The 18,162-nt window shown below is 44.7% G+C and overlaps 1 protein-coding gene across 1 annotated transcript in view; it reads left to right on the top strand.

Annotated features, from left to right (window-relative positions):
• Positions 1-18,162, top strand: part of LOC125311872 (cullin-9) — a 77,375-nt gene that overhangs the window by 9,382 nt on the left and 49,831 nt on the right. The window contains exons 3-7 of the mRNA XM_048270241.1: positions 8,607-8,761; positions 12,706-13,356; positions 13,511-13,652; positions 15,791-15,984; positions 16,702-17,107. Coding sequence (XP_048126198.1) covers positions 8,607-8,761; positions 12,706-13,356; positions 13,511-13,652; positions 15,791-15,984; positions 16,702-17,107 — 1,548 coding nt within the window. The remainder of the gene's footprint in view (positions 1-8,606; positions 8,762-12,705; positions 13,357-13,510; positions 13,653-15,790; positions 15,985-16,701; positions 17,108-18,162) is intronic.

Here is an 18,162-nt window from a genome sequence, read left to right as displayed (position 1 = left end):
TCAAATTACGCCAGGTCAAATTTTGTATATTTTCATTCAGACAAGAAAGATACGTTTAGATTCCCATGTGAACAGTTTAGGAAAAAAATACCTACATACTCTGTCCCAGAGATGTCCCAGACATCATTCTATTGTGTCCCGGGGGCATTTTTTATGGTCCCCGGGACGTCGGGACATCGTTAAATTCGAGCCCTGGACGGGAGATGGCGTTGGTCATCCCATATCACGTGGACTACACTGAATCAGACTCTGATTAGTGGCAACCTGACAATCCGGAGCAGATAGCTACTGACGCAGCCATGCAGAACAGTGAAACACTGCAAATACATAATATTCCCGCTTATCTCTAAATACAGTCATACACAGGCACAGTACAGATATCATAGTCATTACCTAGAATCATACCTTTAGTATCAAAGTGACCCACTAATGAGAAATGCAGAACATTAAACCACATATTGGAATATTGGACATAATGTTCTATTCCACTTTCTCTCAAGGGACACCATACTGCAAAGATCACATGCCATATAGCTCTTACATTGTGTTGCTAGGGACAACATACTGCAAAGATCACATGTCATATAGCTCTTACATTATGTTGCTAGGGACACCATACTGCAAAGATCACATGCCACTAGTGTTGTCACGATACCAAAATGATGACTTTGATACGAAATATACTGTATTGAAATGAAAAAATAATAGTCTACATTTCAGTCAAACACAGCAGCCAAATACAACATAAAAATACATTTTTATAGACTTTACAGATTTTATAGAGTTATATCTGATTGTTTTCATGGAGCTGTAGCCTTGCTGAGGTTAGACAATACCGAAATAAAAGTACTCAGAAATAATTATTGCCCAGATGTAGGATAGGCTACCCGAAATGCGCTAGTTAAAGCCCACAGCATAGCCTATAATACCACCAAAGCGTGTTGACTCCTAATAATTAATAGCGGCTTATTGTTACGTGGTAGCAAATCATGTTATCAAAGAAATAGACGTAATGTAGGAATGCACACAGACATATTGCAACAGGTAATGGTGTAGGCCTATCTGACGAAGACCTGAGTGGTTGGAACGTCGTACTTGTACACTGGGCGCGAAGAAGACCATCCTCACATTTTTTCCTTTGCAACTGCCAAAGAAATCCCATGAACACAGGAAGTCCTAGGGTAGCCTATACTGTACATCAGATGGCCTAAAGATTGGGCCTCTTTGCATAGCATTCAGTGATTTGCATGCAGTAATTTCAACACTGACCTTGATCTAGCCTAGTTTGACTATTTAAAGCTACTTTATTGCCAAAACACAACACAATGTAAATTAACTATAACAAACAATAAAGGACTTAATCACACAAAGTAGGCCTATTATTTTACTGACTATAAAAAATAATAATTATGTAGGAAGTTTAGAACCCAGAATTGAACTGCACACTACAAAAGTGCACCGAATTCAACACAAATGACCCAATACACTTGGAGGAGGTAGGAGTCCTTTCTTTTCCAGATATCTTAGGATTTCGCCGTAGTATCGTTTCAGTATCGATCATTGTGATATTTATGGCAGGTATCATATCGAAGTCATAATTTTGGTATCGTGACAACACTAATACCCCATACATTTACTAAATCCAGGAGGTGTATGCAAGAGAAGGCCCGTTGCAGCAGAGTAAGTGTCACATGATCCCTAGTGGGTCCACGTTGTCACACGCAGGTCTAATATTTATTTTGTGTAGCGAGATCAAGACGTAGCCTACAAGGGTTTTTGTGCAGCTACTTCTGTTCACGTAGCATTGATGAGACAGTATTTTTTTCCTACATGGTATTATATGGAGAGAAAACATTTGCCTTTGAGTATTTTAGTAGTCAGTTGTAAACAAAGTACTCTTCTCATGTAACCCTTTAGTAAATGGACTAAAGTTCGCTCTAAATATCTACGTGTATCGATTATGCTAACCGTTAGCATCTCTATGGGATTTCTCATATACATTAGCCATAAGCTAACGCATTAGTTTCTATTCTGTAACTTGGAATGCTAGCCTACATGATTTCTCTTAAACAAAACATCGAAGGGAATAACTGAGATGTACTCTGTTGGTCTGCTTAGTTTTACAGTGAATCCTAAGTAAAGGATTTTGAAAGGAACTTCAGCTTCAGACTTTCTCTTGAGACACTGTTAGGCCTAGTCATCTTCTCTAATGTAGCTGGCTAGACCATGTCATTGCCACACACACAAGTGGGGGCAAAATTGGAAATGTGTCATAGAGTGACAATGCATTGGTTGATTTGGTTAAAAAGTCACAGGTAAGGTTATTGGTTATTATTGTATTGATGCTATTCATAAATAATGAGCTGTAAAGTAACTCAGACTTTTACAATTTTTTTAAAGGATATCGACTAATTATCGTTATCGTCAAAATCACAAAAAATATCGAGATATTATTTTTTGTCCATATCGCCCACCCCTAGTTTTAACCAAATATGTACACTATTAATTAATTAAACAAATAAAAAAAAATAGATGTAACAAAATTCACAAACAAGAATATAAAAGAATTCCGAAGTGCAGTAAGCGAAAGCTAAAAAGAAAATTCCCACCATTTTTTTCGCACCGGAAATAGCTGTTTCAATCAGCTGCTGTGCTGCTCGTGTTTTGCCAAAAATGGATGACAACGCGATTAATCTGTGCGACATGAGAGAGACTAGTGATGGGCCCTAATAACTTGAGGAGTTCGATATCGACTAATTATCGTTATCGTCAAAATCACAAAAAATATCGAGATATTATTTTTTGTCCATATCGCCCACCCCTAGTTTTAACCAAATATGTACACTATTAATTAATTAAACAAATAAAAAAAATAGATGTAACAAAATTCACAAACAAGAATATAAAAGAATTCAAGTGCAGTGCAGTAAAGCTAAAAAAAAAATTCCCACCAATTTTACGCACCGGAAACAGCTGTTTCAATCAGCTGCTGTGCTGCTCGTGTTTTGCCAAAAATGGATGACAACGCGATTAATCTGTGCGACATGAGAGAGACTAGTGATGGGCCCTAATAACTTGAGGAGTTCGATGTGGAAGTGCTTCGGATTTTTGGTATATCAAACTATGGAGAAGAACAAAGCGGTAGGCTATGCAAACTGCAGTCGAGTTCTACGTAGGCGAAATTTGTTTGACATTTCTAATTGTAAACACAGCTACGTTGAAACCTGCAGTAATGTTTGTCACTGATGTGATGGCAGTATACTCGGCTTATTGTTTTTCGAGAATGTTGCACTCTTGTTTGTCATTGTGCACGAAACTTCACGCCAATAAATCATCAGAAATATTGCTGGCTTGTGTCTACAAGCGCCCTCTTTACGTTCATCCTAATGCCTGTTTTTGTGGATTGGCCTATATTTGGCGTCTTTTGACATGAAAAATCGATTTTACAATCGATTCAATGAACACTTATGTCTCAAAAATTGAACAGGATCTTTTCACAAAAGTGACAGCACTAGACTGCACAGTTGGATCTTGAACTGGAGCCTTGTGTCGTTGCTGTGACCAGGTGTGCGTGTGTGTGCGTGTGTGTGCGCGTGTGTGTGTGTGTGTGTGTGTGTGTGATGTCTGTCCTGACTCACTCCACAGAGTGGAGTTTGAGTTTCCGTTGCTGTTGCCCTGTACTGATTGGACTGTGTGTTTTCTGTAGTGGTCTCTAAGCAACCTCCCTGACTGGTAGGGGGAAGTGTGCGTGTGTGCGCCGTTTAGGGCATTTCTACACACTACTCTGATGAATGGAATCCCATCCACACCACTGATGCCCCTCAGTAGCTCTGCAGTAAGAGGCTTCCAGGCACTCCATCAGAAATACACACACACTCTCCAACAGACACACACAAACACACACACACTCTCCAACAGACACACACACACACACATACTCTCCGACAGAGAGGTTGAGTCTGAGCCAATAACGTGGCTGTGAGCATATTGACACAAAACTGTGTGGAGTGTATGATGTGACTTCACGCTGTCCTGTGCCCCTGCTTCTGTCCATACTGGTGACTGTGTGCGTGCGTGCGTGCGTGCGTCTGGGCCGTTTGTTCTGTGGCTGGGCCTGCGGCATGGCTAGTGCTCTGGAACAGCAGGCAGCCATAATGTGACGTGTGAGAGAGAGAGAGAGTTTAGAACATTGGTTTCCTTCCAACATGCTTTTGCTCACTTCCACAACCTCTGAAACTGCTCTCAGTGCGTGTGTCTCTGGGGCCGTTTATACGAGGGCGATTGCGAAGGAAGACGACAAAATATTTTATCATAAGTGCGTTTCGTTTCCACGGCGACCCCGCCATCGGGGCTTGAAGACGCAAAAATCTGAAGACTCCTTCCAGAGTGTAGAGTTTTGAAGACGACCCGGGTTGCGTCTCCGTCTAAACGGCTAAACCAAAGATCCTTGATTACCTCTCTGGCTAAACTGTCAAATTAGAATGTCTGCGCGTGACATAGAAATAAATAAATGATGCGCAATCCCCGCAATCCCGCGCTGAAATGAATACCCTATCTTCCTGTGTGGGTGTGTGTGTTTCTGTGTACGTGTTGTGTTCCACCTTTCTAGAACCTTGTTCTGTTGCGGGTTCCATGGTGTTCTGCGTGGGCCTGTGTTTGCTATTTTAGTTGTAGGTAGCAGTGGTGTTTTTTACCGTTGTGGTCATGGAGATCACAGAATTTACACACACACACACACTCTATGTGGGATAGTGGTGGGCAGCTCTGGTGGATGTTATGAATGGCGCTCAGTGTAGTCAGATGAGGTGATAAGAGGCGACCGTTGCGATGGTATTACTTCATCATGATGACCCAGCAGCAGTGTGTGTGTGTGGTACCATCAAAGCACGAACCCTACTGTATATTACACCCAACTCCCCAAGAAAATGCAACCGTTGCACACATACTAAACGGATGCTACAATTACAAAGGACTATATGTGGCCAGACAAGACTGTCTGGTTGATCTGGTTGCAAAAGATAAATCATGGACATGACAGCAAGATGTACAAGCACAGCACTGTAAAACGTAACTGGATCAATCATAACACATCTGACAGTGATTACTTCCAAAACATTCCAAACACTCCTGACATTGCAATTGTAAATGAGGCTATGAAATCTGTATTTATCGTTGAGGTGGGCTGCTGTTTTGACCTGTATATGGACACTACTTGCTACTATTCCAAACTATTGAAATATCAACCACTGGTTGGTCTCATTCACCAACTTGGATACAACTGTAAACTAGTAACTCTGGTATTTGTAAGTTTAGGCCATGTCCATAAGAGAGTGTGCGTGCGTGCGTGCGTGCGTGCGTGCGCGTGTTTAGGCCATGTCCATAAGAGTGAGTGTGCGTGCGTGCGCGTTTAGGCCATGTCAAAAAGAGTGTGTGTGTGTGTGTATGTGTTAGGGATGCACGATATATCGGTGGCCGATAAGTGAAAAAATGAAAATATTATTATCGGTCCGATAACAGAATTCTGGGCGATAATTTGCGCCGATATTTTTTCCTACTTTAGGCCTACGTAAGGTCCGTCTGGCTACACTGAGCTACTTGAGCTTGGTTATACTTTTTCCTCAATATAATGTCAGCGTTGTGAATGTATTTCACCACCACTAACAAAAACTGTGGATATGCGTTCATTTGGGAATCTGTGCATCTCAAAATCGTCTCGTGAATGATCCGCTATTTAACCTTACCAGAGCGGAGCTCAGCCCTATCTAGAGCTGTCTTGTGCTGGTGTGTTTGCACTTTACCGTGCTAATCGGGGAAACAAATAAGCAAACTCGTTAGTGGGACGAGTACAAAAGTAGGCCTAGTTCTAAGTTGTGTTTTAGTATTATATTTGCATTACGTTAGCTTGGGTTTTGTATTACTACCTAGAAATATACTAACCATTCCTGCTTCAGTTCCAGACAGGTCATCATAATAAGTTATTAAAACCTTCTAACCCCTTTCATTTCTGCTGCAGCAGGTTGTGCGCAACAGAGTAGACGGACATAAGATACAGTCTGAGGAGTTGCAGCTTTATTCAGTTGAAACAAAACATAAGTTTCCCTCACAAACTCTGATTTAGTCACTATACTGTAGCTTATTCCCAGCTGAGCCGTTTATGAGCGTAAATGAAGAAATGAAGACTATTAGTTTTATTGGAAACGACTATTCAGCATCCATAAGTATAGTTCATTTTGACTGACATGACGAAGCAACTGATACATGTTCAAAAGCATTTGCAATTTGTATGAAAATATATTCAAACAGTTCAAGTTACACCTGTCCTACACCAGACTCTTATAGGTCCACATGCACAGACCCCTATCGGTCCACATGCACAGACTCCTATAGGAATACAAGGTCCACATGCACAGACTCCTATAGGAATACAAGGTCCACATGCACAGACCCCTATAGGTCCACATGCACAGACTCCTATAGGAATACAAGGTCCACATGCACAGACCCGTATGGGTCCACATGCAGTGTTTCCCACAGAATTGAATTCTGTTTGTTGTGGTTGGTTTGCAGAATTAACTTGGAACACAACAGTTTTTAACAAATTAGCACAGCGTGGTTATGATACTAACCAGATTTCATCACGATTAAGTACAACCTGGAAAATCATTGTGTGGTGGTCAATGTTGATATTGTGGTGGGCCGCCACAAATAAGTCAATGTATGGGAAACACTGCCATGCACAGACCCCTATGGGTCCACATGCACAGACCCCTATAGGTCCATAGGTCCACATGCACAGACCCCTATAGGAGCCGGAAGTGTAAAAGGAAGTATAAGACTACTCTTGCGTGGGTGGGTGTGGCTTGGTAGTCTTTAAGACTGAGGAGGTCCAGCTGGCCAAAAATACCCTAGCGAACTCGAGACGCCTCCTTTGGCACGTGCTCCTCCAGCCTTGGCGTGCCGCCCCCTCCAGCCTTGGCATGTGCCCCTGGGCAAACAGCCATCCAGTCATGACTCACTCCACTCATTCATTTCCTGCTGCGCCCCATCGCTCTCCTTGCTCTCTTTCTCTCTCTCTCTCTCTCTCTTCTCATTCTCTCTTCTCTCTCTTTCTCTCTTCTCTATCTCTCTCTCTTCTCATTCTCTCTTCTCTCTTTTCTCTCTTCTCTCTCTCATTCTCTCTTCTCTCAATCTCTATATAACTCTCCTCGCTCTCTTTCTCTCACACACACTCTCTTTCATGCTCACTCTTTCTCTGACCAAAATCCTTCTGATGTTGGCCTATCCCAGCATGATCTATTGTTCCGTCTCCTTGGTGATCTCCAAACGTTTCCTGCTGTCCTGTTTGCCTTATAGATCTTCCAACATTCCCTGCGCCCCTGTTGCCTTGTCTGCAGAGATTTCCCATCAGTTCCCACGCTGGTCCCTCATATGTGTCCCAGAACCCCCTGCTCTGGTCCCTTCAGATATATCCCAGAACCCCCTGCTCTGTTAAGCAGACCCTCATATGCGTCCCAGCATTCTCTCTCTCCATCTTTTCAACTTTTCATCAGAGGTGCGTTTAAATTAGCAAAAAAGGCAGAAGTTTGAAAACAGTTTTCTGTTTACCTTGAGTTTTTCGTTTCACTCTTAAACGGTTTGAGGAAGTAGTTCTCCCTGAACATGCTGAGAGTTGGATGGAGGGTTACCGTAGAAATGGAATGTTTACACAGAATGGTTCCAAATGAACTGTTTAGAGACATCATGTTGGCTGAGGATGTTCTCTTCTATTCAGGCCATCCGATGGTCCCTGTGACCACTTTACTTCAGCAGATCCCTGTGTTGTAACTCTGGTGATCTGTTGGACCACAGAGCCAGCTCTGGGCCTTATCTCTCTGCCGTCTTGGCTGTGCTATTGAGTGGCCTGTAGGCTCAAGAGACTGTTAGAACATTTGCATGCGTCCTTATCAGACACAATAGACTTTTTAACTGCTATCATCAGCAGCGGCTGCTGTAGACAGGAGAAAAGTGACACTGCTCTCTGACCTGAGTTTGTGGAAAAATGGATTCTGATGGATGTTTTTTATGTGCCAGCACTGCTCCACTGTGCCATCCCCTGCCTGGCATGGCACTGGGCAGCAGTGGTAGGAAGTAAAGAGTTGTCGGGTAAAGGAGTCGTTGCTGGTTCAAGCCCAGCTCTGGTCCTGCCTGACCCTGTCAGAGTATCCTTGAGCAAGACGCCGAACCCCAGTGCTCCCTGTGTGCAGCTTGGCACCTGTATGGCAGCCTGTGTGTGAATGGGTGAAATGTGAGGCATGAAATTGTAAAGCACTTTGAGGGCTTTGAGCCTGTGCGTGTGTGTGTGTGTGTAGTGGTGAATAAAGCTCTGCTCATCATCTCCTGTGTGTGTGTGTGTGTGTGTAGTGGTGAATAAAGCTCTGCTCATCATCTCCTGTGTGTGTGTAGTGGTGAATAAAGCTCTGCTCATCATCTCCTGTGCGTGTGTGTGTGTGTGTAGTGGTGAATAAAGCTCTGCTCATCATCTCCTGTGCATGCGTGTGTGTGTGTGTAGTGGTGAATAAAGCTCTGCTCATCATCTCCTGTGCGTGCGTGTGTGTGTGTTTGTGCAGGTAGTCGGGCGTACGTGCTGTTGTCCCTGAGCCAGCAGGATGGCATCGAGCAGCACATGGACTTTGACAATCGCTTCACGCTGCTGGAGCTGTTTGCTGAGACCACGTCCTCTGAGGAGCACGGCATCTCCTTCGAAGGCATCCACCTGCCACAGGTATATATATACCCAGCACCTCTTATACCCAGCACCCTTTATACCCAGCACCCTTTATACCCAGCACCCTTTACACCCAGCACCCCTTATACCCAGCACCCCTTATACCCAGCACCCCTTATACCCAGCACCCCTTATACCAAGCACCCCTAATACTCAACACACCTTAAACCCAACACCTCTAATACCCAACACCCCAACACACCTTACACTCAACACACCAACACACCTTATACCCAGCACCCCTTATACTCAACACACCTTATACCCAACACACCTTAAACCCAACACCTCTAATACCCAACACACCTCACGCCCAACACCCCTTATACCCAGCACCCCTTATACCCAACACACCTCACGCCCAACACACCCCACCACGTCCTCAGAGGAGCACGGCATCTCCTTCGAAGGCATCCACCTGCCACAGGTATATATATACCCAGCACCCTTTATACCCAGCACCCCTTATACCCAGCACCCCTTATACCCAGCACCCCTTATACCCAACACCCCTTACATCTCCTTCGAAGGCATCCACCTGCCACAGGTGTGTATATATATATATATATATATATATATATATATATATATACACCCAACACACCTTATACCCAACACGTGTGTGTGTGTGTGTTAGTGTTGCACGGTGTATCAATACTAAAAAGGTATCAAGATGCCTTCACGCAAAAAACGATACGATTTCCGACGTTTTTAGAATCGATACTTTATTAAAATAATAACGTTCTGTGTCTGTGTGAACTGGTGCTCTCTGCTCCTTGCACGCATCTAGGCAAGTGGGCGTGTCAAGCAGGCAGCTCGTGAGTGAGTGCGCAGCAACGTCAACTAGTTCTTTGCCGACAGTCCTCGGCCTTGGGGATAAAACAAAAGGTGATGTGAAATCTGGACTGGAACTATTTCAGATACATCGCAAATAGTGAAGGCAAGCCATCAGGTACACAGAGGCCCGTTTGTAAAATATGTTTCAAAGTCATTTAAAAGCTGTAGACTACGCATGGAACTTTGCTAAACACCTCGCAGACATATCCCAACATTTTTAAAGAGTTCAATGAACGACAGGTTAACGAATATGCTATAGAAAACACAACTACATGGTTAGTGCCAAGTTCTTCTCTTCTGTTTTAGTCTAGCCTAAGTGAAACGAGTATGGTTCTCTGGGATAAAGCGAACCTTCCTTCGTCAATGAATTTTGACAAGACATAACGAGCTGTAATCATTTTGACGAGACATACCAAGCTGTAATCGTGCTAACGTGATGAAAACGCGATGTTCACGCCAGAATAACATTACCAACACTAATCAATCTATTTCATGTTCGGTCAGTAGCCTACTACTGGTAATATTTGTCATGGCATGTAGACTGCAATTTGTTCAATAATTATTGCCCAGATGTAGGATAGGTTACCCGAAATGTGCTAATTAAAGCCCACAGCATATAATACCACCAAAGCGTGTTGAGTCCTAATAATAATAGCGGCTTATTGTTACGTGGTAGCAAATCATATTATCAAAGAAATAGACGTAATGTAGGAATGCACACAGATGTATTGCAACAGGTAATGGTGTAGGCCTATCTGACGAAGACCTGAGTGGTTGGAACGTCGTACTTGTACACTGGGCGCAAAGAAAACTATCCTCACATTTTTCCCTTTGTAACTGTCAAAGAAATCCCATGAACACGGGAAGGCCTAGGGTAGCCTATACCAGACATGTCAAAGTCAAGGCCCGAATGAATTATCTACGGCCCCCGGGATGATATTTGATTAGTATTAGAACCGGCCCGCAGGCTACAGTCGCCGGCTGCTGTTTTGCACGCACCAATACTCTATTCCTCACAATGCAACGGTATCCCACGAACTCACTGCGGCGCCACAAGTGGGCCTCGACTTCATTATTCATCAGTATTCAGTCATAGGGCAAATGTCAACTTTCAGCTACCCCACTCCCCAGTGTTGTGCCTGGCTGCTCATTGAACGAAAAGTTCATGAACTTCGTTCATATTTTGAGCTTAACGTGAACTGAACGTACTGTATTACTACTGCCTGATGAACGTTACTGTGAACTCGTTCATTCTGGTGTCTGTGAGCGGCACGCTCTTTCAGTTCAACCGTTGAATAAGGTGCTAGATTTCTACAGACCCTTCCACGCGAAAACCGGCTAAAACACACCGTAAAAGGCCTTAATATGGCAGCATGCAGGTCACCATTTGTCAAACTATGGGCCGCGGTCCGCAATGTGGATAATGGTCTGCAGAGTGAAATTATTCCCGGGCCATCCTCAGATAATTTGCTGCGCAATTGGTCAAGGAGCCGCGGACAGAAAAAGAAAAAAACATTTCTGCAATTAGTAGGAAATACTTGTTCATTTGGTGTCATCAAACATAGAGGCATAGAATTAAGTTGTGGTATGAGCGTTTATTCAATGCATGCGTGTGCACTTTGGTAGAAAAGCTAAGCTTCAACCTATTGGAAGACTATTTAATTATGATACGACATTTAATAGAACGACGTGGATTTATGCAACTTCCATAAAAAAACAGAGCACAGACTATATAAAACACTGTTTGGCATTAAGTATCAAAGTCAGCCAAAAGCTATTAATTAGTCTTAGTTAAAGATCTCCAGATCAGTGATTTAAGCATGATCTGATCCGCCATTTACCATTTACAAAAGCTGGTATTGTGTTTCCTGAATCCTTACATTCAGGCATTCAAATTAAATGTAATTAAATAGCATATAAATATTCTATCAGTGTATGATCGTGCATTAGGGGAAACATCCCAAAACAACGGCACCCATATAACTGCTGTTGTTTTGAGAAGTATTTCATACAAGCATCATGCAACAATGCAAAACAATTAAACTATTGTAGGCCTAATTATATTTTACATTAGTAAAGCAGTACTCTGATGTGCATGTTTTCACAAACTTTTGTGAACAATCTTAGCACTTTAAACATTGACTGTTTTGAAGTGCATATATAGCAATATAGTATAAAAATAATAATAATTGTGATATCATTATGATAATTTGATGGGGGGGGGGTGAGTCCATGTAGGTGGGCCCTATGACCCCAAAGTATGCCTTGACTGGGCCTCAGGTCAAAGAAGTTTGAGAAATGCTGATGTAGACGACAAAGCAGCAAGGAGGCATCATATGGTCATTTAAACAAGTTTTATGACAAGGTCGGTGAGGATGGGAAAAATCGTACATTTCTGTGCAAACTTTGCCCGCACTTCAGTCACAGTCATTAATCATTTAATCATTAAAAAAAATACAGTACACGTCTTGGTTCAATAGGTTACGTGCAGTCATTTTAATATGTTTTAATAAAAATTGAACCAGTCCGGCCTTGGCTTGTAGCAAATTAGTTTTTTTGGCCCTCTAATGTATTTGACTTTGACATCCCTGGCCTATACTGTACATCAGATGGCCTAAAGATTAGGCCCTTCTGCATAGCATTCAGTGATTTTCATGCAGCAATTTCAACACTGACCTTGATCTAGCCTAGTTTGGCTATTTAAAGCTACTTTATTGCCAAAACACAACACAATGTAAATGAACTATAACAAACAATAAAGGATTTAATCACACAAAGTAGGCCTACTATTTGACTGACTATAAAAAATAATAATTATGTAGTAAGTTTAGAACCCAGAATTGACCTGCACACTACAAAAGTGCACCGAATTCAACACAAATGACTCAATACACTTGGAGGAGGTATGAGTCCTTTCTTTTCCAGATATCTTAGGATTTCGTTTCATTATCGAGCATCGTGATATTTATGGCAGGTATCGTATCGAAGTCATAATTTTGGTATTGTGACGACACTAGTGTGTGTGTGTCAGTGTCAGGGAATATGCTCGTGCGTGCGTGTGTATTCTGTTCTAGTGTAATTATTCTCGTGTGTGTGTGGGACAGATTCCGGGGAAGCTGCTCTTCTCCTTGGTCAAGCGCTACCTGTGTGTGACGTCGCTGATGGACAAGTTGAACACGGCTGGCTCGGAGTCCAGCATTGAGCCTTCGTCCTCCTCGCCCTCCTCCTCCTCCTCGGCGGCCTCGGAGCAGATGCGTCTCCAGCGGGAGTTTGAGTTCACCATGGCGATGGCCAACCTCATCTCCGAGCTGGTGCGCGTCATGGGCTGGGACCGCAACCGCCAGCCGCCGTCGCTCCTTGGAGCGTCCGCTCTCCTAGGGGGAGGGGCCAGCGAGGACGGCACCGAGGATTCCGACGCGTGTCCACGCCGCGCACTCCGCTCCATCTTCCAGCCGCGCTTCAGCGCCTCGGTGTCCGTCAACGCGGCCGCCGCCGCTGTGGCCCTGGCTACCGTCTCCGGGGCGACCGCGGCTGCTGCCGCGGCAACCACGTCCGTGGCGCCGGCGAAGAAGAAGGTGGCGGTGAACGGCTTCAAGACGCGCACGGACTTCAGCACGCGCTCGGCCTACGTGGAGTACATCCAGGACAACCTGAAGAGCGGCATGATGGTCCGCATGCTGGAGGACTACGAGGAGGTGTCGTCAGGGGACGAGGGAGAATTCCGCTACAGCAACGACGGCTCACCCCCCGTACAGGTACACACACACTCGCACACACATATCTACACTCACACACACACACATGCAGACACATATACACCATCATCCTGTCTGAGAAATATCTATCGTTGCATCTAAGGTGTGATCCTGATCTAAAGACCAGCTTGTGTGTGTGTGTGTGTGTGTGTAGGTTTACTGGAACTCTCTATCTCGTACCTACTGGGTGCACTGGCACATGATTGAGATCCTGGGCAGTGGAACCAGTGGCCAAGCAGAGAAGGAGACTCAGGACAAGGCCTCAACACTCACCGAGACGCTTAAACTGACCACAGGTAACACACACACACACACACACACACACACACACACACACACACACACACACACACACACACACACACAGACTCAGGAGAAGGCCTCAACACTCACGAGACGCTTAAACTGACCACAGGTAACACACACACACATATACACACACACACACACACACACACACACACACACACACACACACACACACAGACTCAGGAAAAGGCCTCAACACTCACCGAGACACTTAAACTCACCACACGAAAACGATGGGTATATTTTATTTAGCATTTTCACACCTTTAACGACACCGGTAAAAAAACAAATCTTGCATCCGCACAAAGAGATGAAAAACGCTGTAGTGCATATGCCAGGCAAGCAGATATCACCATGGCAATGCAGATGCCAGGCAAGCAGATATCACCATGGCAATGCAGATGCCAGGCAAGCAGATATCACCATGGCAATGCAGATACCAGGCAAGCAGATCAGATGCCAGGCAAGCAGATATCACCATGGCAATGCAGATGCCAGGCAAGCAGATCAGATGCCAGGCAAGCAGATATCACCATGGCAATGCAGATGCCAGGCAAGTAGATATCACCATGGCAATGCAGATGCCAGGCAAGCAGATATCACCATGGCAGTGCAGATGCCAGGCAAGCAGATATCACCATGGCAGTGCAGATGCCAGGCAAGCAGATATCACCATGGCAATGCAGAGGCAGAATATAGAATTCTCTATTTTATACAGTCTATGCATTCTCCGAAGCACTCATGCCAGTTAAGCAGCTGTAAAACTAATAAAGTTAATTTTTACAGTTTGTGAAGGGTGCAGGCCAGTCCTTCATTTGGTCTCCTTTACTTTCTTTAGTCCGCAATTCACATTAGCTGTAGGCTATCATTGTAACATTATCCACGTTCACATCATCGTAAGTCCATACTAATCCACATTAGCTGTAGGCTATCATTGTAAGTCCATATTAAACGTTATTCCCTAGTAGTTCTAGGCTATTCTGTCGCCACATTTGTAATATCACTATAATGCCATTTACCTTCGTTACTAATTACCGATACTTTTTGCCTGCATCAAATCGCGCCTTGCATTCACATTGAGTGCGCATCAACTGTAAGCTTATAAGCGACCTGTAGACAGGCTCATTTTTGACTAAACTATAGTCAAAAATATAAATGCATTTATTTATGTTGTAACTACGCACAAATGCATTTATTTATGTTGCACTACGCACAAATTCATTTGAACTCAGACCGCCGTTTTTTCTGTTCACACGGCATGGGCAAAACGGGGTTTAAAAAAAAACAAAAAAACACCCTGGAACCTGTTTTGGAAAAATCTAGTTTTTGGTCACCTAAAATGCCGTGTTTGTTTGGAAGCGAGGCCAAAACAATAAAACACTTCACCGTTTTCACGAAAACGATCTTAGAACTATCTATCTAACAGGGTCCCAATCCTTCAATCAACATCAACAACAGGGAACACTTTTACTCACACTCTCTCTCTCTCTCTCTCACACACACACACACACACACACACATAGAAAGAGGACCCCCACACACACACACAGCTGAATTTAGCTTGTTTGAAATTCTCGCACCTTCTGAGAGAATGGAAACCAGTACAAATATTTGGTTGCTAGGCAGTGTAGTGCTCTTCTCAACTTTCACTAGTTCATAATTTCCCATAGCACACACACACACACACACACACACACACACACACACACACACACACACACACACTTTCATGCAGCCGTCCATGTAGTCAGTAAATTAAGTGTGCGTTGAAGTGACTAGTGACTACCCTGAGTTTTGACGATGATAGCTTCTATGTTTTTGTTATCTCAAAGGTTTTTGATTCTACACTTGACCTGATTAGGGTTGTGTTCCATTATTTATATGTTTCTTTAAAACTGGAGGATGCTTGAATTTGTTTGTTTCTTGGTGTGTGTGTGTGTTGTCTTTGACTGTGTTTGTTTATCTCTCTGTGTCTGGTTTCATGTGTAAGCCATGGTGACTGTGAAATTCGTTTGTCTGTCAAAACCTGTCTCTCTCTCTCTCTCTCTCTCTCTCATTCTTTGTGCGTGTGTGTGTGTGCGCGGTGTGTGTGTGTGCGGTGTGTGCGGTGCGTGTGTGTGGTCAGTGAGCCAGACGTTCTTCTCGAAGCCTCCGGGCGGGCTGTACTCCCTGCCGTACCTGTGTGAGGGTGAGCGGGAGGAGAGGGGTCAGCTGAGCCGGGCCGAGTGGTGGGAGGTGCTCTTCTTCATCAAGAAGCTCGAACCCAAACAGCAGCAGGAGGTCAACCACATCCTGCTGCAGAACCTGGACGACGCACAGGTCAGTCTGATGCGCACGCACACACACACACGCACAGCACACACGCATGAACACACAAACGCACACATGCGCACATGCACAGATGCACATGCGCACACACACACGCACATGCGCACACACACACACACATGCACACACACGCACATGCACACACACACACGCACATGCGCACATGCACATGCACACACACACGCACATGCACACCGCGACACATACTGCGACACACGCATGCGCACACACCTGCGCACATGCACACACACACCGCATGCAGACGCACACACACAGACGTACACGCGTACACACACCGCATACACACACGCATACACCAGCGCTACACACACACACGCATATACACAGCGCACATATGCACATACACACGCACACACATGCACATACACACGCACACACATGCACATACACACACACACACACAGACATGCACACACACACACACACACGCACACACACACACACACACACGCACAATCAACCACATCCTGCTACAGAGCCTGGTCGAGGCCCAGGTCAGTTTTAGTGTTCATTGACTTTGTTGATTAAATACTAATGCAGACCATAAACATTTAATTCAACAGTGTTTGTCCTAAGATATGTTGCAGAATGCACAATGCTCACTGTGCGTGCGTGCGTGTGTTAATGGGCCTGTGCTGTCGTGTCTGCGGTGTGTGCTGCTGTCGTCGCGATATTATTAATGCGTAGATGCTGCGAGCTGATCGTGTGTCTCTGCTGCAGCTGAGCGTGCCCGGTGAGGTGGCGCGGCAGATCCTCCACTACCTGAGACGGACGCTGCAGTCGTCGTGCCTGGGCGACCTGGTCTGCTCGCACGCCTTCACCAAACACTACCTGCGGCGCGGCGGTGCCGGTCTGCAGGACGAGGACCCCCTGGCCGCCGCCCACGGCCTGCTCGGAGGCCGCCACAGCCCCCCCTCGTCCTCCTCCGGCACCGCCGGCGCCTCGTCCTCCGCCATGGGCTCCGTGTCCAAGAAGCCCAAGAAGGAGCCGACGGCGGACGGGGGGGCGTCAGGTGGAGGCAGCGACACGGAGAGCGAGCTGCCCACAGAGGATGAGGCCAAGTACCCAGAGGACCTGGAGGAGAAGATGAAAGGTGTGTGCGTGTGTGCCTGTGTGTGTGTCAGGGTTGTGCAAGAAGCAGAATTGAATTCTTTCCTGCTTTAGCTGTGCGGTTCCTCGTCCTCGGACTGTTTACCTACCCAGCTTGTCAGGGTGTAGCGTTATCAGATGTGCACTCAGGCTGCTCGCTGCTACATATTCTGCAGATTACGACATTGATAGGCTTACAGAGTGTCCCAGTGCCTTCCGTTTTACTTCCGCTACAAGGGACCTGTCTTTCAAAAAAATATGAACGGGAGTTAATGGAGAGATAACAATTATTTTGGTCCAGTTTGAATTGTGCCCTAATTTCACATATGATGTGTGTGAATTTAAAGATAATTTTTCACGTCAAGAAAGTACTGTTGTTAGTTAGACTTCAAAAAAAAGTTATGTTGGTTTTGTGCTAATCCGGCTCAGTGGACTACATCTGCCTCAACGAGCGTATGCGTCACCAACGCGTAATTAACGATAAGATTAGCTCTAGCTGTTATGCTGGTTAGCGGTTGCATCTTGCTGCCTGCTATGTCACTTAACAGTATCTAATGTACAGTCTATAGAGCGAATACAACTTACCTAATGTGTTTAACCCTCTGACTCATGGTATTTTCATCGGCAAGGAAAGCCCAATTAAGACCTGTTGCTGGTATGCTTGTACAATCTAGTGTGGCTGTGGAATGAGCTAACGTCACTAAGCTAGCGACTGATGGGTTTGTAGTCGTTGGAATTCTGATCTTTCACAATGTTGTAATTCAATGATTCTGAAACAAACTGCAAATGTCTTTACATGAAAAATTGTCTTTAAAATTGCCAAACATCATATGGGTAATTCAAGGCACAAGTCAACCGGGACCAGAAAATAATTTCTTTTTCGTCATAGACTGGCGTTCAAAATGTTTCTGAAAGACGGGTCCCATGGAGGCAAACGGACGTGGCATCACTGGGACACTTTATTGTTATTTTTCCGTTTTTTCGATGAAAGTCCAAAAATGTTCCACACTTCGCTGAAATGGTCAGGAGTGGTGATCTCCGTGGGTGCATCGCTTCTGC

Source organism: Alosa alosa, chromosome 18 (genome assembly GCF_017589495.1).
Source record: "Alosa alosa isolate M-15738 ecotype Scorff River chromosome 18, AALO_Geno_1.1, whole genome shotgun sequence".
NCBI classification, from domain to species: Eukaryota; Metazoa; Chordata; class Actinopteri; order Clupeiformes; family Clupeidae; genus Alosa; species Alosa alosa.
This window is presented reverse-complemented; position numbering and strand designations above follow the sequence as displayed.